This window comes from Eschrichtius robustus, chromosome 2 (genome assembly GCF_028021215.1).
Source record: "Eschrichtius robustus isolate mEscRob2 chromosome 2, mEscRob2.pri, whole genome shotgun sequence".
NCBI lineage: Eukaryota > Metazoa > Chordata > Mammalia > Artiodactyla > Eschrichtiidae > Eschrichtius > Eschrichtius robustus.
Window position 1 is genome coordinate 118,491,489 of NC_090825.1, and position 16,758 is coordinate 118,508,246.

At 39.7% G+C, this 16,758-nt stretch overlaps 1 protein-coding gene across 1 annotated transcript in view; it reads right to left on the reverse strand.

Moving 5' to 3' along the window:
* The window catches only part of LOC137759618 (protein diaphanous homolog 1-like), a 42,073-nt gene that overhangs the window by 6,720 nt on the left and 18,595 nt on the right, over window positions 1-16,758 (reverse strand). The window contains 9 exon segments of the mRNA XM_068536064.1: window positions 179-287; window positions 1,493-1,632; window positions 2,847-2,910; window positions 3,756-3,842; window positions 4,037-4,167; window positions 4,516-4,617; window positions 7,290-7,445; window positions 7,535-7,636; window positions 8,456-8,482. Coding sequence (XP_068392165.1) covers window positions 179-287; window positions 1,493-1,632; window positions 2,847-2,910; window positions 3,756-3,842; window positions 4,037-4,167; window positions 4,516-4,617; window positions 7,290-7,445; window positions 7,535-7,636; window positions 8,456-8,482 — 918 coding nt within the window.

Here is a 16,758-nt window from a genome sequence, read left to right on the forward strand (position 1 = left end):
GAAAACGGTTCTTTCTCTGCCTTCTTGGAGAGAAGGGTAATCATTTTCCCTTCAGAAAGAACTCTGAAATACATATATCATTGGTAACCACTCCACGTGTTCTCTTAAAAGGTCAAATGAACTTAAGTCTTTCTATCTTGAATTCTACTTTTGGGCCAAGTTTCATAGGTATACATGCCTTGAGAGCAATGGAGGTCCCACTTTTTAATCCATCCAGCAGTGGCTGAAAACGTTCCACCTCATCCATTTCAGCTCTTTCTGTCATCGCCTCCAAAACTCTTTCATTCCTGCCAGAGAGTAAGGAAAGGGAGAGAACTGGTCAGGTGCTCTGACACAGACAGGTACACAACAGGTATATTATACAGAGGCACAGATCAGTTAGGAAACAGACATTATCAATGTTCTGGATTTCTCACATTATTCTTCTCATCACCTAAGGCAGAGGCCAGATCAACAGGAAACTAAGGACCATCTCTTCAGAAAAATGCACTCCCTAAAATCCGCCCCAGACTCCTACCTATATTTACCAAATTAAGACCCCATGTTCTATGGCATATAAATTGGTACAACTTTTGGAGGGGCATTTAACAGTACCAATTTTTTAATGCACATAACATTGGCCTACTTCTAGAAAATCTATCCAACATAAACACATAAATATGAAATAATATATGTACAAAGAATATATGCACAAGAATTAATAATAAAATTTTTTATCATCTGGAGCAGGGGTCAGAATGTGCTAAAAAAAAATTCTACCTAAAAGTCTAGCAATGAAGGAATCATTAAATTATGGGACATACAGAGTATGAAATGCTAAACAGCCACTAAAGATAATAAGATAGACCTAGAAGTACTGCCAGAGAAGAATGTCCAAGAGCTACTGTTAAGTTGAAAAGAATGGTGGTATGATTTAGCTTTTGTTAAACCAAACCCCTCCACACAAAAAAAATCTATCCTATACATGAGATTGGTTTTATAGGCATAAGCCATCTTTCCTTAATTCTAAGAAACCATCTTTCGGAGTGGCAGGTGTGTTAGAATTTAGTAAATATTTGTCTGTGCTAGAAAATGATCTGTGAGACTGTACCACACCATTAACAGTGGTTACCTCTGCAGAATAGGGTTTGCCAAAGGGATGACGTTGTTAAATTGTACTTCATATACTTCTATGTTGTTTGAATTTTAAAAATAATGTTGTGTTACTTCTGAATTTTAAAAAAATGTAAAAAGAAACCCTTGTCCTAGACAATACAGACATTAATGGAGATCTAGGAGATCCTGCTGTACCTTTGATAACCAGTGGTACATGCAGAACAGCTTCCATCTCTTAACAATCTTTCTTAAATATTAAGATACACAGTGTTCATGTAAGAAATATAGTCTTACCTAGTATTTAAGACTAAGTGGACACCCAAGCAACTTAATATTCCTCTAGACTAAGGAAGACGATAAAAAAAAATAGAGAAGAGAAATAATTCCAGTCACATACATGTCTTCTGGCTGTGGTAGGATACAAAGAGCAGAAAGCAGCTTAGCTGCATCAATCATCATGTTGGGAACAGCAGGATCCATGGCTCTGACCAGCAGCAGAATTCCTTCTTCTGTCTCCAACATGGTCTTGATTCCAAACTGGTAGGACAAAAAGAGAAAAGGGAGGCTTAAAAATGAGAGCATCTAACCAAGGACAAGTTTACGGGTTCTTATGGATTGAATGGTGTTCCTCCCAAAATTCGTATGTTTAAGTCCTAACCCCCATTACCTCAGAACGTAACCTTATTTGGAAATAGTGTCATTGGAAGGTGTAATTAGATTACCATGAGGTCAGACTAGAGTAGGGTGGGCTCTTAATCCCATATAACGGTTATCTTCATAAAAAGGAGAAATTTGGACACAGACGTGCACACAGGGAGAACGCCATGTGAACACAAAAGCAGAGATTGGAGTGATGCATCTACAAGCCAAGGAATGTCAAAGATTGCCAGCAAGACACCAGAAGCTAGGAGAGAGGCATGGGACATACCCTCTCTCACAGCCTTCAGAAGGAACCAAACCTATCAACACCTTATCTTGGACTTATCGCCTCTAGAACTGTGAGATAAATGAACTTCTGTTGTTTAAGACACCCAGTTTGTAGTACTTTGTTATAGCAACCCTAGCAAACTAATATAGGGTAGAACACTTTTTCCAATATAGCTAAACAGAAATGAGCAGAGCAAAATAATTTTCTAACAGACACAACAGAATTCTATGTCTTCCAAGAATAGAAACTTTGATTCTTATGTTTCTTTTCAATGCTCCCCCTAAGCCAGTGGAGTAATTATAACAAAATTAAACAGTGAGGAAGACAGATTTGCACTCAGGAACAAATAACTGTAGGTTCCCTAAGTTGAAATACTAAACAGACAAAAAAAGAAAAAGAAAAAGAGAAAGAGAAAAAGAAAGACAGAGAGAGAGAAAGAGAAAGAGAAAGAAAAAGAAAGAAGGAAGGAAGGAAGGAAGAAAAGATTGTACAGTAGGAATAGACTGGGGAAAAAACAACAACAAATAAGACGAAAATAAAGTAAACCTTCCAAAAATAATAACTACAGGTCAGGAAATTTAAGAATTAGCAAAAGAAAGTATAAACAGAAGAAGAAAATTAAGCCTATCCTCTGAAACAGACATTACAACTGAGGGAAAAGATCATAAAAGTATGTGTATGTGGCGATCAAAAAGTTACGATACTAAAAGGGAAAGCTAGAAGCCTTGAACCTCATATTCCTAGGTCTTTTTTTGAGTTTGCCAACAGAAGAGAAAAAACAGCGGTCACGATGGGGGTTGAATGAGAATGGGAAATATCTCACCTTGTTGTTCATAAAAGCTTTCAAGCAGCGGATGATCTCATGCTTGTTACGGCTATCGTAGCTTCTGCATGTAGAAGACATAATCAGTGAAGTCCCTTTATTCTATACCCCTCCCCCATTTGACTTTTCAATCTTGTAAACAAGGGTCTTAGGAACACTCCCAACTAGTAGCTGAGTAAATTCTAGCACATAGCACTCTACCCTAAAACACTGGCAAAAAGAGGTAGCTGAAGAAAGAACCATTGGTTAATCCTCTCATAAACCAAGAATTCAGTATTACATTAAAATCTTCCCTTTAACTCCCTGTAGGCTCCTAAGGGCTAAATTCTATCAGGATAACATCCCACCTATTACTGCTTGCCTCACTGCGTCAGAGGTTTCAAGTCTGTACGTTCAGGAGGTAGAGGTCCTGTGTTTTGTTTTGGAAAGATCCCAGGAAGTAGAGAAATCATTTTGGGTCAGGCTGGCTTCAAGGTAGCCTAACCTAAGACAGTGCAAGGTATCCCCAGAATTATTCCAATCCTGAAGACTATCATAAAGCTAGTCCCAAACTGATCAAGTGTATTATAAGACTTCCAAATGAGATATGACCCAGACCAGATCACAGGAGAGCTTTAGACTCAATCAGACCCTATTTCCAGACTGGATAAGAACCTGTGCTGGGAGACTCACAATCTTATGTGGTATATATCTTGTGTTATTCACCGTGAAATTTAAGTTCCTCCTTTTCCTGTACCTATAATCATCATTCATTCTCCAGTCACCCCTATGATAAACCCCATTCTCAGCTAACAGCATAATATCCTAGTCCATAACTTTCCATTTAACTGCCATTTTCTCCTTTAGAGCCAACAGCCAAGTCCTCTACTACCCTCCACCTAGAAGATGCCAAGACTTGGAAGTCCTCACCCAGCAGTCTCATCTTTCTCATCATGAAGTCGTTTAAGGATGTCCAACAAGGAAGCCAGGCCCTCAGCACCAAATGTTTGCACCCAACTGTAAGGAAGAGACAAAGACGATGCAATATCAAATCAAATCAATAAATATCCACCAAAATAAAGTGTATCCTGGCAACTCTTTACTCCCAATCCAAAACATTCTCATACTTCCTTGACTCCTTTGATCTCTAATCCCCACCAGTGAGCTCCAACATTGGGCTCTCACTCCTGTTACTACCTCAGAATCCTCACCTGACAGGGTTGTTGTTGAGGGAGACACGAAGGGACTCCAGGCAGCTAAGCAGAGGCACATCCCGCAAGCCCGACCTCAGCTCCTGAATGTACATCATGGCTGACCTAGAGCTCTCCTTTTGACTCATGCCCTGGAAAGGAGCATATAGAGATTAGTAAGCACTGGACTCAGTCATAAATTGGACCAGAATTAGTTAACAGTTTAAACAATATGAGGGCAAACACCCATTACACATACCACCAAACTATGTGAGACTCAGAATTTCCTTCCCATTACCCATACATACTTCATGAAGATCGAATCAAGCAAAATTATGTAAGAAAAGTAACTCAAATGAGAGTAAAAAATGAGTAGGTTTATATGAAAGAATGAAATAGAACTGATGCGGACATGAAATGTTCTATAAAAGTAGCAAAACAAACAGGTCCAAGATAAGGGCACAGTCTCCCATGTCATGGGTACCTGCCCCAGGACTCACAGCCTTGGAGGTGTGCAAGTACTGGGACACCATCTCTCTCTTGATGATAATGTCCTTCTCCCTCAAAGGTTGCTGTTTTTCCTCGTTCAGGTTCATATCCAACTAGAAACGGGAGGAAAAAAGGGGGAAAAATTGCCTTGAATTCCTTACAAGTTTTCAGTGTTTAATGTTTAGTATACTTAGTAAAGAGATGAACACACTAAATGCTTATTGAATAAATAAATTTTCCTGATCCTTAGAGACTTAAGCTATTATAGATGATGGGAATTTCTTAGGGATAAATGTGGTTAACATTTTATTATAAATCCCAACAGACATTTTTATACACATACACTAAATTTTTTCCTAACAAAAGTGGACTCTCAATATAGAGGGAAAACATATTTTGCATTATTGAAAGAAAAGCAAACATAGTATTTTCTGCACTTAGGATGGACCTTAATAATCTCTTCAGACTGAAGCACTGGATGACTGGCATCATGCAAACACCAGCAAAATCTGCACCACTCTAGGGCCTAGACACCCATTACCCCTGGTTAACTAAGTCCCTGTACAAACTCCTTTCCCATGAAGAAAGAACTGGAAACTGTGACAAATTCCCTCAACAGACATAACCTGGAGTGTGTTATTGGGGGAAAGGCTCTGCTTGACCCTGTTGCATATATAACCATGTGTCTGAGCCTCCTATTTCTGTGAGCACAAGTTTAACCCTAACAAGTCCAGAATATTATTTGAAATGGGGAAAGCATAGGAGGAAAAAAAAGGATATATTCAATTTCTTCCCCATGTGTGTGTTTGTGTATGTATGTGATGTGTGAAGGAATCACCATCACCAAATTGTCACAGTAATAGTTTGACTTCTTTCTGACTCAATTCCTGGTGCTTTCTTCCTCCTTTTACAGATAAATTGAACAAAGAAGTTGCAAAATACTGGCCCTCAGGTTGAATCAGACCCAAAGATAAAGTATGTTTTGTCTGGGTAGCTCAACATTTTAAATTTGAGAGACTTCATATAAAAATATGAATTTATAGCACCAAGGGATGCAATCAGCAAATTTAAGATTATGGAAAACTCTACAGGTCAAACAGTTTCTTCAACAAATTTTTTATAACAAGAGCAAGGATTAAAGAGAGGGAGGAAAACCTATAGTTCAAATGAAACTTAGTAGAATATCACAATGGACCTTACCTGGAATTGTGATTTGAACAAACAAATTGTTTTTTTTTAAATGACCTAATTAGGGAAATCTGAATGCTGGCTATGATATTTGTTTTTTAAAAAACAATTTTTGTTTTTTTTAAAAAAATAGAGATTTCTGGTTTCTTCTGAAAAATAGAAATATCTGGCACTACTGGGCTAGCATTCCCAACTGGAATGCTACAAAACCTACTGGAACTGAATTGTGGCTGGAGTTTATCAAAAATGCCAAAAGTCCTTCATTTTACTGCAGTCCCTTCTCCTTTTTATCATCTTCTATGTAGCCTGCTTAACTTATTTATGCTTCCTCCCTTGGCCCTAAAGACATCTAAATTTGCAATCCAAGGCCAAGAGACTGTCTTGATAGATCATACTCTTAGACTCTTAACACACCTGGATTATTATGAGACAAACTGAAAGCTTCCATGAAAAGTAATAATAGTAGTACTGGTTGAGTGGTGACTACCACAGGTACCAGGCCTCAGTTTTAAGGGTTTTAAGCGCGTGCTTTTAATTAAGTTAGGCCTGCCACTAATCTCTAATTGAATCTGAGATCATAAATCCAAGTTAATATATAGGTGTTATGAAACCTTATAAGCATGTACTCAAAACTTTCCAAGACTTAGCACTAGTGGACATTCACTCAGTGTCCTCCCCACTCAATGGTCCTCACTGAAGACAGCAAAGTCAGTCACATCCATGCACAGCTCATTATTGAACTGACCTCAGCCCCAATCTTTAAAGGTCTTCTAGTTATTGTAACATCAGAATTCTCTTTCCAGATTCACCACTAAGTAGATCTCAGGCAAACAATGCCTTTCCATTCCTCAGCTTCTTCTTTCCCTCCCTCCCTTCCTTTTATTTATTTATTTTTGGCCGCGTTGGGTCTTCATTGCTGCGCGCGGGCTTTCTCTAGTTGTGGCGAGCGGCAGCTATTCTTCGATGCGGTGCGCAGCTTCTCATTGCGGTGGCTTCTCTTGTCGCGGAGCACGGGCTCTAGGCACACGGGCTTCAGTAGTTGTGGCATGCGGGCTCAGTAGTTGTGGCTCACGGGCTCTAGAGCGCAGGCTCAGTAGTTGTGGCGCATGGGCTTAGTTTCTTGGCAGCATGTGGGATCTTTCCGGACCAGGGATCGAATCCGTGTTCCCTGCATTGGCAGGCGGATTCCCTGCGCCACCAGGGAAGTCACTCAGCTTCTTCTTTGTATAGATTTTGTTGTGAATGTTTTAAAACTTCATCTACTCTGGCTAACCCAAAGGTGGTCATCACACTACCACAAGAGCTGGCCCACTCATTTTATGTCTTTGTGGCTAAAAGTGTTGCTGGGCTGAAGGACATTAACAAGGTGGTCAGTGATCAGATATTTCCGAGCCTAATTCATAGATTCCAATCTTACGGACTGCCGCTTGTGTATGTAGTCCCTTCATTAATGGGACTGCTATTAAGAAGTTCTCTGTTAAGCCTGGAATTTTTTGTAATTAAAGGATAGTTAAGGGGGACTGTACACAAAAAAGGGCCCATCATGCTTGTACAAGCATTTTCAAGAAGAAGCAATGCTTTGGGGTGGGAAACTTACCAGCATCTGTTCAAAGAGTACTAGAACTTGCTCATCTGAAACATCCTGCAATGACTGTGCTGTGGGATCATCCCCATATGATGCAGAAGAATTTCTCTGAGCAGAATTAGGCTTTTCTTTCTCCTTCTTAATTCTCATGCTGGTAAATCTCTCCAGCTGAGAAAGAAAAAAAAGTATTAGCAGTGATCCATTTTCATTTACACAACAAAGCACACATCAAATAGCCTCTAACCTCTTATACGTACATGGTTCCTCTGGTTTGTGGCCAGTTCAAGGCTCTTCTGACGTGAAAAAGAGAAACCAGTCTTCCTTGGACCTAATTTACTACACTGACTCTGTACTCTCACCTTCATCCAAAGATAAGAGGAATGAAGTGTTAAGAACTGGAAACTCTCTACAAAGAGAAAACTTTGTTCGTTAGCTCCCCTGCCATTTCTAAGCCCTCTAGCAGCACAGAACTGAAAGCACCTCATGTGCAGAGTGCTCAGTAAAATGCCTTTTGTTTCCCTCTAGCTATCCAATAATAAATATGGCCAGGCCCTCAGAGGATCTCTCCCTTCAAGAGGTAAGTGCGACCATAGATTTTAATAGATATAAGTCATATACAAGAAACAAGGAAATGCCTTAAAACCAGGAACCATTCCTTTTTCTTTCTTCTGTACACTCCATAGCACTTGTGTTATGTAAGCAGCAAAAAGTTCAGTACATATTCTCCAAAAAATCCCCTTTGCAAAGAATATAATCTACTTCAGGGGTATATATGTCATCTCTCTGTCAACCAAATGCTCATGAACCACTCCCTAAACTGCAAGGACAAGTGTTCGATTCAAAAAGAGCTACCGATAAGCTGCAGCTTATCGGCACTACCTGATTGAAAATAACAGTAAATATCTGCAAGCATTCTGGGGCTTCAAATGATACGAGTGGCATCCAGACAGCAAGTCAGCTTGGAGTTTAAAGAACATGCCTAACCTTGGAAGCCAGTGAATGTGCCAGGGAAATGCATGCAATGGGTCAAACAGAGCAAAGAGTTAGGAAAAAGCTTTGGGATGATCTGAGAATAGAACCAATATCACGTTTATAAGTTATAAAAGTCAGTTATTGCAACTGGTAAATATCATAGTGTAGGAAACGAGCCATGCACATGCTGAACAAAATTTCCTTACCTCATCTGCCATGAGCCGCTTCAGAGTCTACGAACAGGAAAAACGAGGGAGAAGAAAGGGAAGAGGGATCAGTGAAATGCCAGGAAACCTCCCAAATACCAGATGGGTTGGGGAAAAAAAGAGGAGAAAATAAGTTGAAAGCATCTAGGCTCCTTCCCACATGCTAGATTTCTGCCAGACTATTCCTTAGCACATTCCCTTAGGTAAGGGGCAGGAGTTTTAAGGTCACTAAAATATAATAACCCTTTGGGGAAAAAAAGGTGGAGAACTGAAAAAACTCTAAATGGGATGACCAATAAACCTATGAAATGTGTTCAACTGCATTAGTAAACAAGGAAATGCAAACTAAAACCACAACGAGATATCATTTCACACTCAAGACTGGCAAAAATTTTCATGTGTGTCTGTCTAGTCACAGAGCAGCGGGAGCTCTCCCACACTGTTGGTGTGAATGTAAATTGCTATGGCCACTTTGGAAAACAGTATGGCATGATCTAGTAAAGTTAAAATATGCAGATATATTACAATTCAACATATCAGTTCCTATAAATCTACCCTTCAGAAACTTGCACATATGTAGCAGGTTGTGTATAACAAGAATGTTCACAGCAACACTGTAATATCTATCAATAAAACAGAGAACAATCCAAATAGCTATCAAGAATAGAATGGATAAACTCGTATAATGGTAGAGTGGAAAACAATTACACAAAGAAAGTGAATGAACTTACAGCTACTCACAAACATAAAAGTGAATGTACTATTTTTTTTACATTGAGATTAAAAACATGCAAGACTAAATTATATTATTTAGGATGTACAGTTATAAAGGGAATGATTACCACATATGGCAAAACAGTGGTTACCTGAAGTGGGTGGAAGAGTAATGACTGCAGAAGGGGACAGGGGGCTTCAGGGGTGCTTACAATAATATTCTATTTCTTGATATGGATGATGGTTACATGGATGTTCAGTTTATAATTATTCTGTATGTTTTATATTCTCTTCTGTATATGTGCTACACTTTACCCCCAAAAATCTGAACAAGCAGGTATAGGAAAGCAGGAATTCTTCATTCTAATACTTAGTTTTAAACCATATCTATTTTTGCTAATGTCCTTAGAAGAGTATAGTAAATGCCTCTTGATGAACCTTCCTCAACTAATGAAAAACTATTTCTGACACTGTCACAAAACTACTTTACCAACCTTTTCACAGACGAGAAAAATCTATGTCTTTATGTTCATGTGCGCCATGTCAGAGTTCAGTTAAATCCAGTGTGAACTGTCAATCTTAACTTTGCCCTCCACGGTCCAGAGGAGGTCAACCTTCTACTGATGGAATGCTAATCACTCACCCGAAACCATATGATCCTTGCTCAGTGTCAATGGAATCTAAAGTTACTTTGTGTGTGCTGTTTACACAAAGTAAAGGCAGAAGGGCAGCAAAGGCAGAAGGATGATGAAGCAGAGACAGCAACACCCAAGGAGACTCACAGTTCCTTTTGTCACCACCCTAAGTCACCTGACACACAGAGGTGAAACAAGCCACAAAAAGGATGAATGTTTATAGTTAGGTTGCCATTGCCAAGGTTAAACTTATTTGCTCCTAGAGCAAGTGCTTCCAGAACCTTGTCCTCCAGACTCAAAATGTTCCCTCAGAACCAAGCAACAACCCAAACAATTCTGGGATGGATATAACGTAGGTAACAGAACCTGGGTCTAATGAATCAATCTCAGCTGCAGGTTAAGTTAAAGAACAACAAACCAGCAACTTGTTCTTTCTGTCTGCAGACTCTTATTTCTCTTCCCTCCATCCCCATTATTGAAGTTCACGCCACTATGATCTCCTGTTTGATTTACTGTAATAACCTCCTAACTGATCTCCTTGCCTTCAATCCCGTCTGCCCAACACAAAATCCATTCTATATACTATATCCAAGAGTAATCATTCTAAAATGCCAAGCTGTCCATGTTATTTCCCATTTAAAACCCTGCAATAGTTCCCTGCTGCCCTCAGGTTAAGATCCAAATTCCTTAGCATGGCATATGACACTTATGGCTTCTCTCCCTTGACTCATCTCTCAACAAACCCTCCATTTCAAACTCTATCTTCTGGGCATCCTAACTAGTTGCAGGTCCACAAATAGATCTTGCTGTCTCACAACCCCAGACTTTCTCTAGGCTGCTGCTTCCCTCAGACTAGATTGTGCTTTAAGGCTAGCTCCAACAGGCCCTACAGGATGATACCTCCTAATTGGGTGGGTACCTCTCCTTGTGTGTATACAGAAATAGGTACTTGCCTGTCTCACAGCGCTAGAAGTGGATTACAACTGTCTTTTGATTGCTTCCTCTAGCCATTTCCAGACTAAGTTCCTTCAGGGTAGAGCCTAAGACTTAGTCATTATATCTCCTATGAACAAATACCATAATCTGGGGCTGCTCTCCTAAAATACCAATCCCTGCAAAAGCCCTCAAATCTATTCCACCTCTTCACTGCATTAGTGAAGAAACTGAAGCCCAGACAGGTGGAGTAAATCACTGAGGTCACATGAATAGGGGCAAGCTGGGTATGGAACTCTGGTCTCCGGATTCCAAAGCCCTAAATCTTCGCATTCCCCAGATTCTTGTCTTGTTCCCATTTAATGCCCACTAACTGTTGCCTTTACAAACAAAAGTAAACATCTCTTTTCTTAAGAAGGAAGAAACCAGTCTCCCTTGCTTTCCTTGGTGCATCATTAGAAACAGATTTATTCCTTAAAAAAATTATCCATGCTTTAGTGCTCAATTTGAGTAAGGACAGCAAAAATGATCCATGCATTTCCTCAACTACTCCAACAGAGGGCAGCATCTACCAGCAAAGTGAACCACAGTACTACAGGCAAAATTCTGTTTCAGAACCCAAAAGAACACCCAAACAGCAAGCTCAATTCCATTACTGAAATGGAACCTGCTGCTACAGTATACTGAGGGTGTATTAATTTACTTATTTAATACTATGTGTGCTTTCCTTACAGATCTTGAACATACAGTTTACAAACGGCTTTGTTAAGTTTTTTTTTTTTTTTAACTGTATCATTAACTGTTTTGTGGATTCTCTGAGATATGCAACAAGAGGTTCCTAGCTCATGAAAAGTAAGAAGGACTAAAAATAGTGGAGACCTTGAAGATAAATGCTACTGGAGCTATATTTATGCCTTATGCCCCAGAGGTTCAAGCTTTTTAACATAGTCTCTAATGATCCCACCTACTTCTTTCTAAATGCTTCTACACTCACCTTTCTCCTTGTTTGCTATCAATTATTTTCTGCTCCCAAACTATAAACCCTTAATTATCTTCACTAAATAATTCATCGTCCTGTCCCTCCTACTGAGTCTTCCACTAAAACTATACTAAAACCTTTAACTACAAATATAGATACTGAAGGAAGCATAAATACGGAATGAAATTTTTTAGCATATCAAAATCTGCTCATGAATACAGATTAATAGGAACTTCCAGATAAAAGACGGTAGACTGAATCAAATTTCCCCGCTTTTTGAAACCCTTCTACATCTACAGAAAAGGAATTTTTAGAAAGAAAAAAATGATAGAGGGAAGGAGCCTACAAGGTTGGGAAGAACAAGAAAAGCATAATTCAATCAACTTTTGAAGCTGGGACTAAGACCCAACAGACCTAAGAAAACTGAGTCCTAAACCTGCCGTAGGAAAAGCTAATGACCAATCCAAATTGTACTTAAGGATCCCAACAGGCTCAGGAATTAGCAGCACCAGGTACCTATAGAAATGGGCAGTTGGAGGGAGGGGGAGGCCCAAAAATAAGATTGGTTTGAAAGCTGTTTAAGAAGCAGTTGGACCAGTAGATCCTCCGTTACCCCCCAACACCCCTCCCCCCATGCCATCGGGAGACTACCCTCCCTTACTCCAGCAGAAGTCTGGAAATTTATTCTTAGAAGAGGGTAAAACACAGATCTCTGGATCAGGGGATGCCAGGCACAGTTGTGGACAGAGATCCTATACCAAAAAGAAGAGTAAGTTAATCTATGCATACTATAAGCTGAGACACCCAGCACCTTCCCCCTTCTAGTTTCTCAGGACCCCAGCACCCCAAAACCCTTATCCTTGAGGCAGAAGGTTGGAAGAGCCTTCTCTGGGGAACTGAAAAACAACATTAAGCTACTGACATAGTCCAAGCAGATGAACCGTGCCATCCAATATGGTAGCTACCAGACACAGGTAACTATTAAGCACTTCTAATGTGCCTAGTGCAACTGAAAAAGGAATTTTTCATTTTATTTAATTTTATCAAAATTTAAAATTAAAAGCTAATATTTTACTGTTATTGTTAAACTTAAGTATCAATATGTTTGGAACATGCTAGGTATGTGAATCTACCTTTCACTTGTAAATTTTTTCAAATCTAAATACACATCAAGTACCTTCATGAAAATTTAGCATCCAAATTGAGATGTGCTATAAATGTAAAATAAAAACTGGAGTTCAATAACTTCATATAAAAAACAGAAGGTAAAACATCACATTAATAATTGTTATATCTATTACATGTTAAAATAATGTTTTAGATATACTGGATTAAAAATTTTATTATTAAAGTTAATTTCACATGTTTCTTTTCACTTTTTTCTTTCTTTTTCTGTGGCTACTAGAAAATCTAAAATTACATATGTGATTCACATTATATTTCTATTGGACAGGGCTAGCCTACAATAAACTGCACAGCTAACAAACCTTACCCATGCATCCAGAGTTTCCAATGAGTTTTTTAGCCCCTCATTTTTAAACATTAACAGACAACCAAGGATTATCAAACACATGAGGAAAAATCGTAATAAGAGAGGCGGAAAAAGCAACTCATTATACAGAGACTATGCAAGAAAAAGAAAGATTAGGAAAAAAAATTAATATCCACAAGGGAGAACATAATGCCTTTTTTTTTTTTTTAATTTATTTATTTGTTCATTTTTGGCTGCATTGGGACTTCGTTGCTGCACGTGGGCTTTCTCTAGTTGTGGCGAGCGGGGGCTACTCTTCGTTGTGGTGCACAGGCCTCTCACTGCTCTCTCGTTGCGGAGCACGGGCTCTAGGCGCGCGGGCCTCAGTAGCTGTGGCTCGCAGGCTCCGGAGCGCAGGCTCAGTAGTTGTGACGCACGGCCTTAGTTGCTCCGCGGCATGTGGGATCTTCCTGGACCAGGGCTCAAACCCATGTCCCCTGCATTGGCAGGCGGATTCTTAACCACCACGCCACCAGGAAAGTCCCTATAATGCCATTTTTTTAAATTGTTTTTTTAAAGTTTTGGCCACGCTGTGCGGCATGCGGAATCTTAGTTCTCCGACCAGGGATCAAACCCACGCCCCCTGCAGTGGAAGTGCGGAGTCTTAACCACTGGACCACCAGGGAAGTCCCTATAATGCCATTTTAAAAAGAAACATTCAGAGGAAAAAGAACCCTGAGAAATTGAACACATAAGAACAGAAACTCAAGAGAAAACTCAATAGAAGGGCTGGAAGATAAGAATTTGAGGATATCTCCCAAAATTAGAGCAAAAAGACAGAGATGGAAAAATAAGAGAGTAAAGATAAGGAAATTAGATCAGTTTGGGAGGTCCAATATCCAAATAACAGGAGAACAGAGGAGGAAGCTATCAAAGAAATAATTCAAGAATATTTCCCAGTACTGAATGTAAGCTGGTGCAGCCACTCTGGAAAACAGTATGGAGGTTCCTCAAAAGACTAAAAATAGAGTTGCCATATGATCCAGCAATCCCACTCCTGGGCATATATCCAGAAAAAAAACTATAATTTAAAAAGATACATGCAACCCTATGTTCATAGCAGCACTATTCACAATAGCCATGGAAACAACCTAAATGTCCATCAACAGATGAGTGGATAAAGAAGATGTGGTTCATATATACAATGGAATACTACGCAGCCATAAGAAAGAATGAAATAATGCCATTTGCAGCAACATGGATGTACTTAGAGATTATCATACTAAGTGAAGTAAGTCAGAAAGAGAAAGACAAATACCATATGATATCACTTATATGTGGCATCTAAAATATGGCACAGGGCTTCCCTGGTGGTGCAGTGGTTAGGAATCCTCCTGCCAATGCAGGGGACACAGGTTCGATCCCTGGTCCGGGAAGATCCTGCATGCCGCGGAGCAACTAAGCCCGTGCGCCACAACTACTGAGCCTGCACTCTAGAGCCCACGAGCCACAACTACTGAGCCCAAGCGCCTAGAGACCGTGCTCCGCAACAAGAGAAGCCACCGCAATGAGAAGCCCGTGCACTGCAACGAAGAGTAGCCCCCACTCGCCGCAACTAGAGAAAGCCCGCGCGCAGCAACGAAGACCCGGCGCAGCCAAAAATAAATAAATAAAATAATAATTTTTTTAATTAAAAAAATAAAAATAAATAAATAAAATATGGCACAAATGAACCTATCTATGAAATAGAAACAAACTCATAGACATAGGGAACAGACTTGTGGTTGCCAAGGAGGGGGGTGCGGGAGCGATGGATTGGGAGGCTGGGGTTAGCAGATGCAAACTATTACATATAAAATGGATAAACAACAAGGTCTTACCACATAGCACAGGGAACTATATTCAATATCCTGTGATAGGGACTTCCCTGGTGGCGCAGTGGTCAAGAATCCGCCTGCCAATTCAGGGGACACGGGTTCAAGCCCTGGTCTGGGAAGATCCCACATGCCGTGGAGCAACTAAGCCTATGCACCACAACGACTGAGTCTGCACTCTAGAGCCCGCGAGCCACAACTACTGAGCCCATGTGCCACAACTACTGAAGCCCATGCACCTAGAGCCCATGCTCCGCAACAAGAGAAGCCACCGCCAAGAGAAGCCTGTGCACTGCAAGGAAGAGTAGCCCCCGCTCACCACAATTAGAGAAAGCCTGCGTGCAGCAACAAAGACCCCACACAGCCAAAAAAAAAAAAAAAAAAATCCTGTGATTAACCACAAAGGAAAAGAATATAAAAAAGAATGTATACATATGTATATCTGAATCACTTTGGGGTATAGCAGAAACTAACAACATTGTAAATCAACTATAGGTCAATTTTTTAAAAAATTTCCCAGTACTGAAAGATAAGTTCCCATCACAAAAGACAGAAACAGATCACCACACAAAGGCATATCATGGTGAAATTCCAAAACACCGGGAAAACAAAGAAAATTCTACAGTTTGAAAGAAGGGGTACTTCCCTGGCAGTCCAGTGGTTAAGACTCCGCAATTTCACTGCTGGGGGAGCAGGTTCAATCCCTGGCCAGGGAACTAAGATCCTGCATGCCATGCAGTTCGGCTGGGGGAATTGGGGGCGGGGAAGAAGGGAGGAAAACTGGTCATATACAAAGGAATCAGAGAAGCTTTGAATTTTTTAAACTACATACAAAAAGCTAAACAATGAAAAAAGGCCTTTTTAAAATCTGAAAAAAAAACCAAACTTCTAACTTAGAATTCTATACCCAACCAAATTACTCATCAAATGTGAGTTCAAAATAGATATTTTCAGACATTGAAGCTTTCAAAAAATTTATCCCCATGCACCTTAGGAAGCAATTGTAGGATATGCTCCACCAAAATGAGGGAGCAAACCAAGAAAGTGAAAGACCTGAAATACAGGAGACAGGAGATCTAACACATTTAAGAGGTAAAGGAAATCCCTAGGACAAAGATTCCAGGATCTTTGTGGCGGTCCCCTACATTCCTCATGGCTTAACCCACAGATACCCTCAGAAGGAGCCCTTGTAAACACACAGAGAATCTAAAGTCAGACTATGACTCCAACATAGTACTGTTTATTTTCTCTTGGGAGCCTCCTCCTCATGGCCGCAATGTCGTCATTTAAACATAGTCTAGATTTTTGCTTGTTACTCAATTTTTATAATAATCTTTCAGTTATATGCAAACAATTATAGATAGAAGCATAAAATATTTTTTAAAGGGGCAGAAAAACATTTATTCTATAGGAATTTTTTATTCAATAGAATTAGATGGGTAAATGAATTTCTGAAGGTCATTAGCTGGTACAGGAAAAGAGCTTAACAAAACTGCATTTATTAAAATAACATTCATGTCCTCTAAAAGATTCTCAGTATTATCAAATCTTACTTAAATTAACACAAATTGCTCAAAGGTACACTGCATCAAAAGTAATAGCATCAGAATAAATATACTTGGCTGGGCACTGCTCTGCATTAAGACCATCAATCAACATAAAAATGAAAAGCTGTCCCTTCGCTCTCCTTCCAGAGT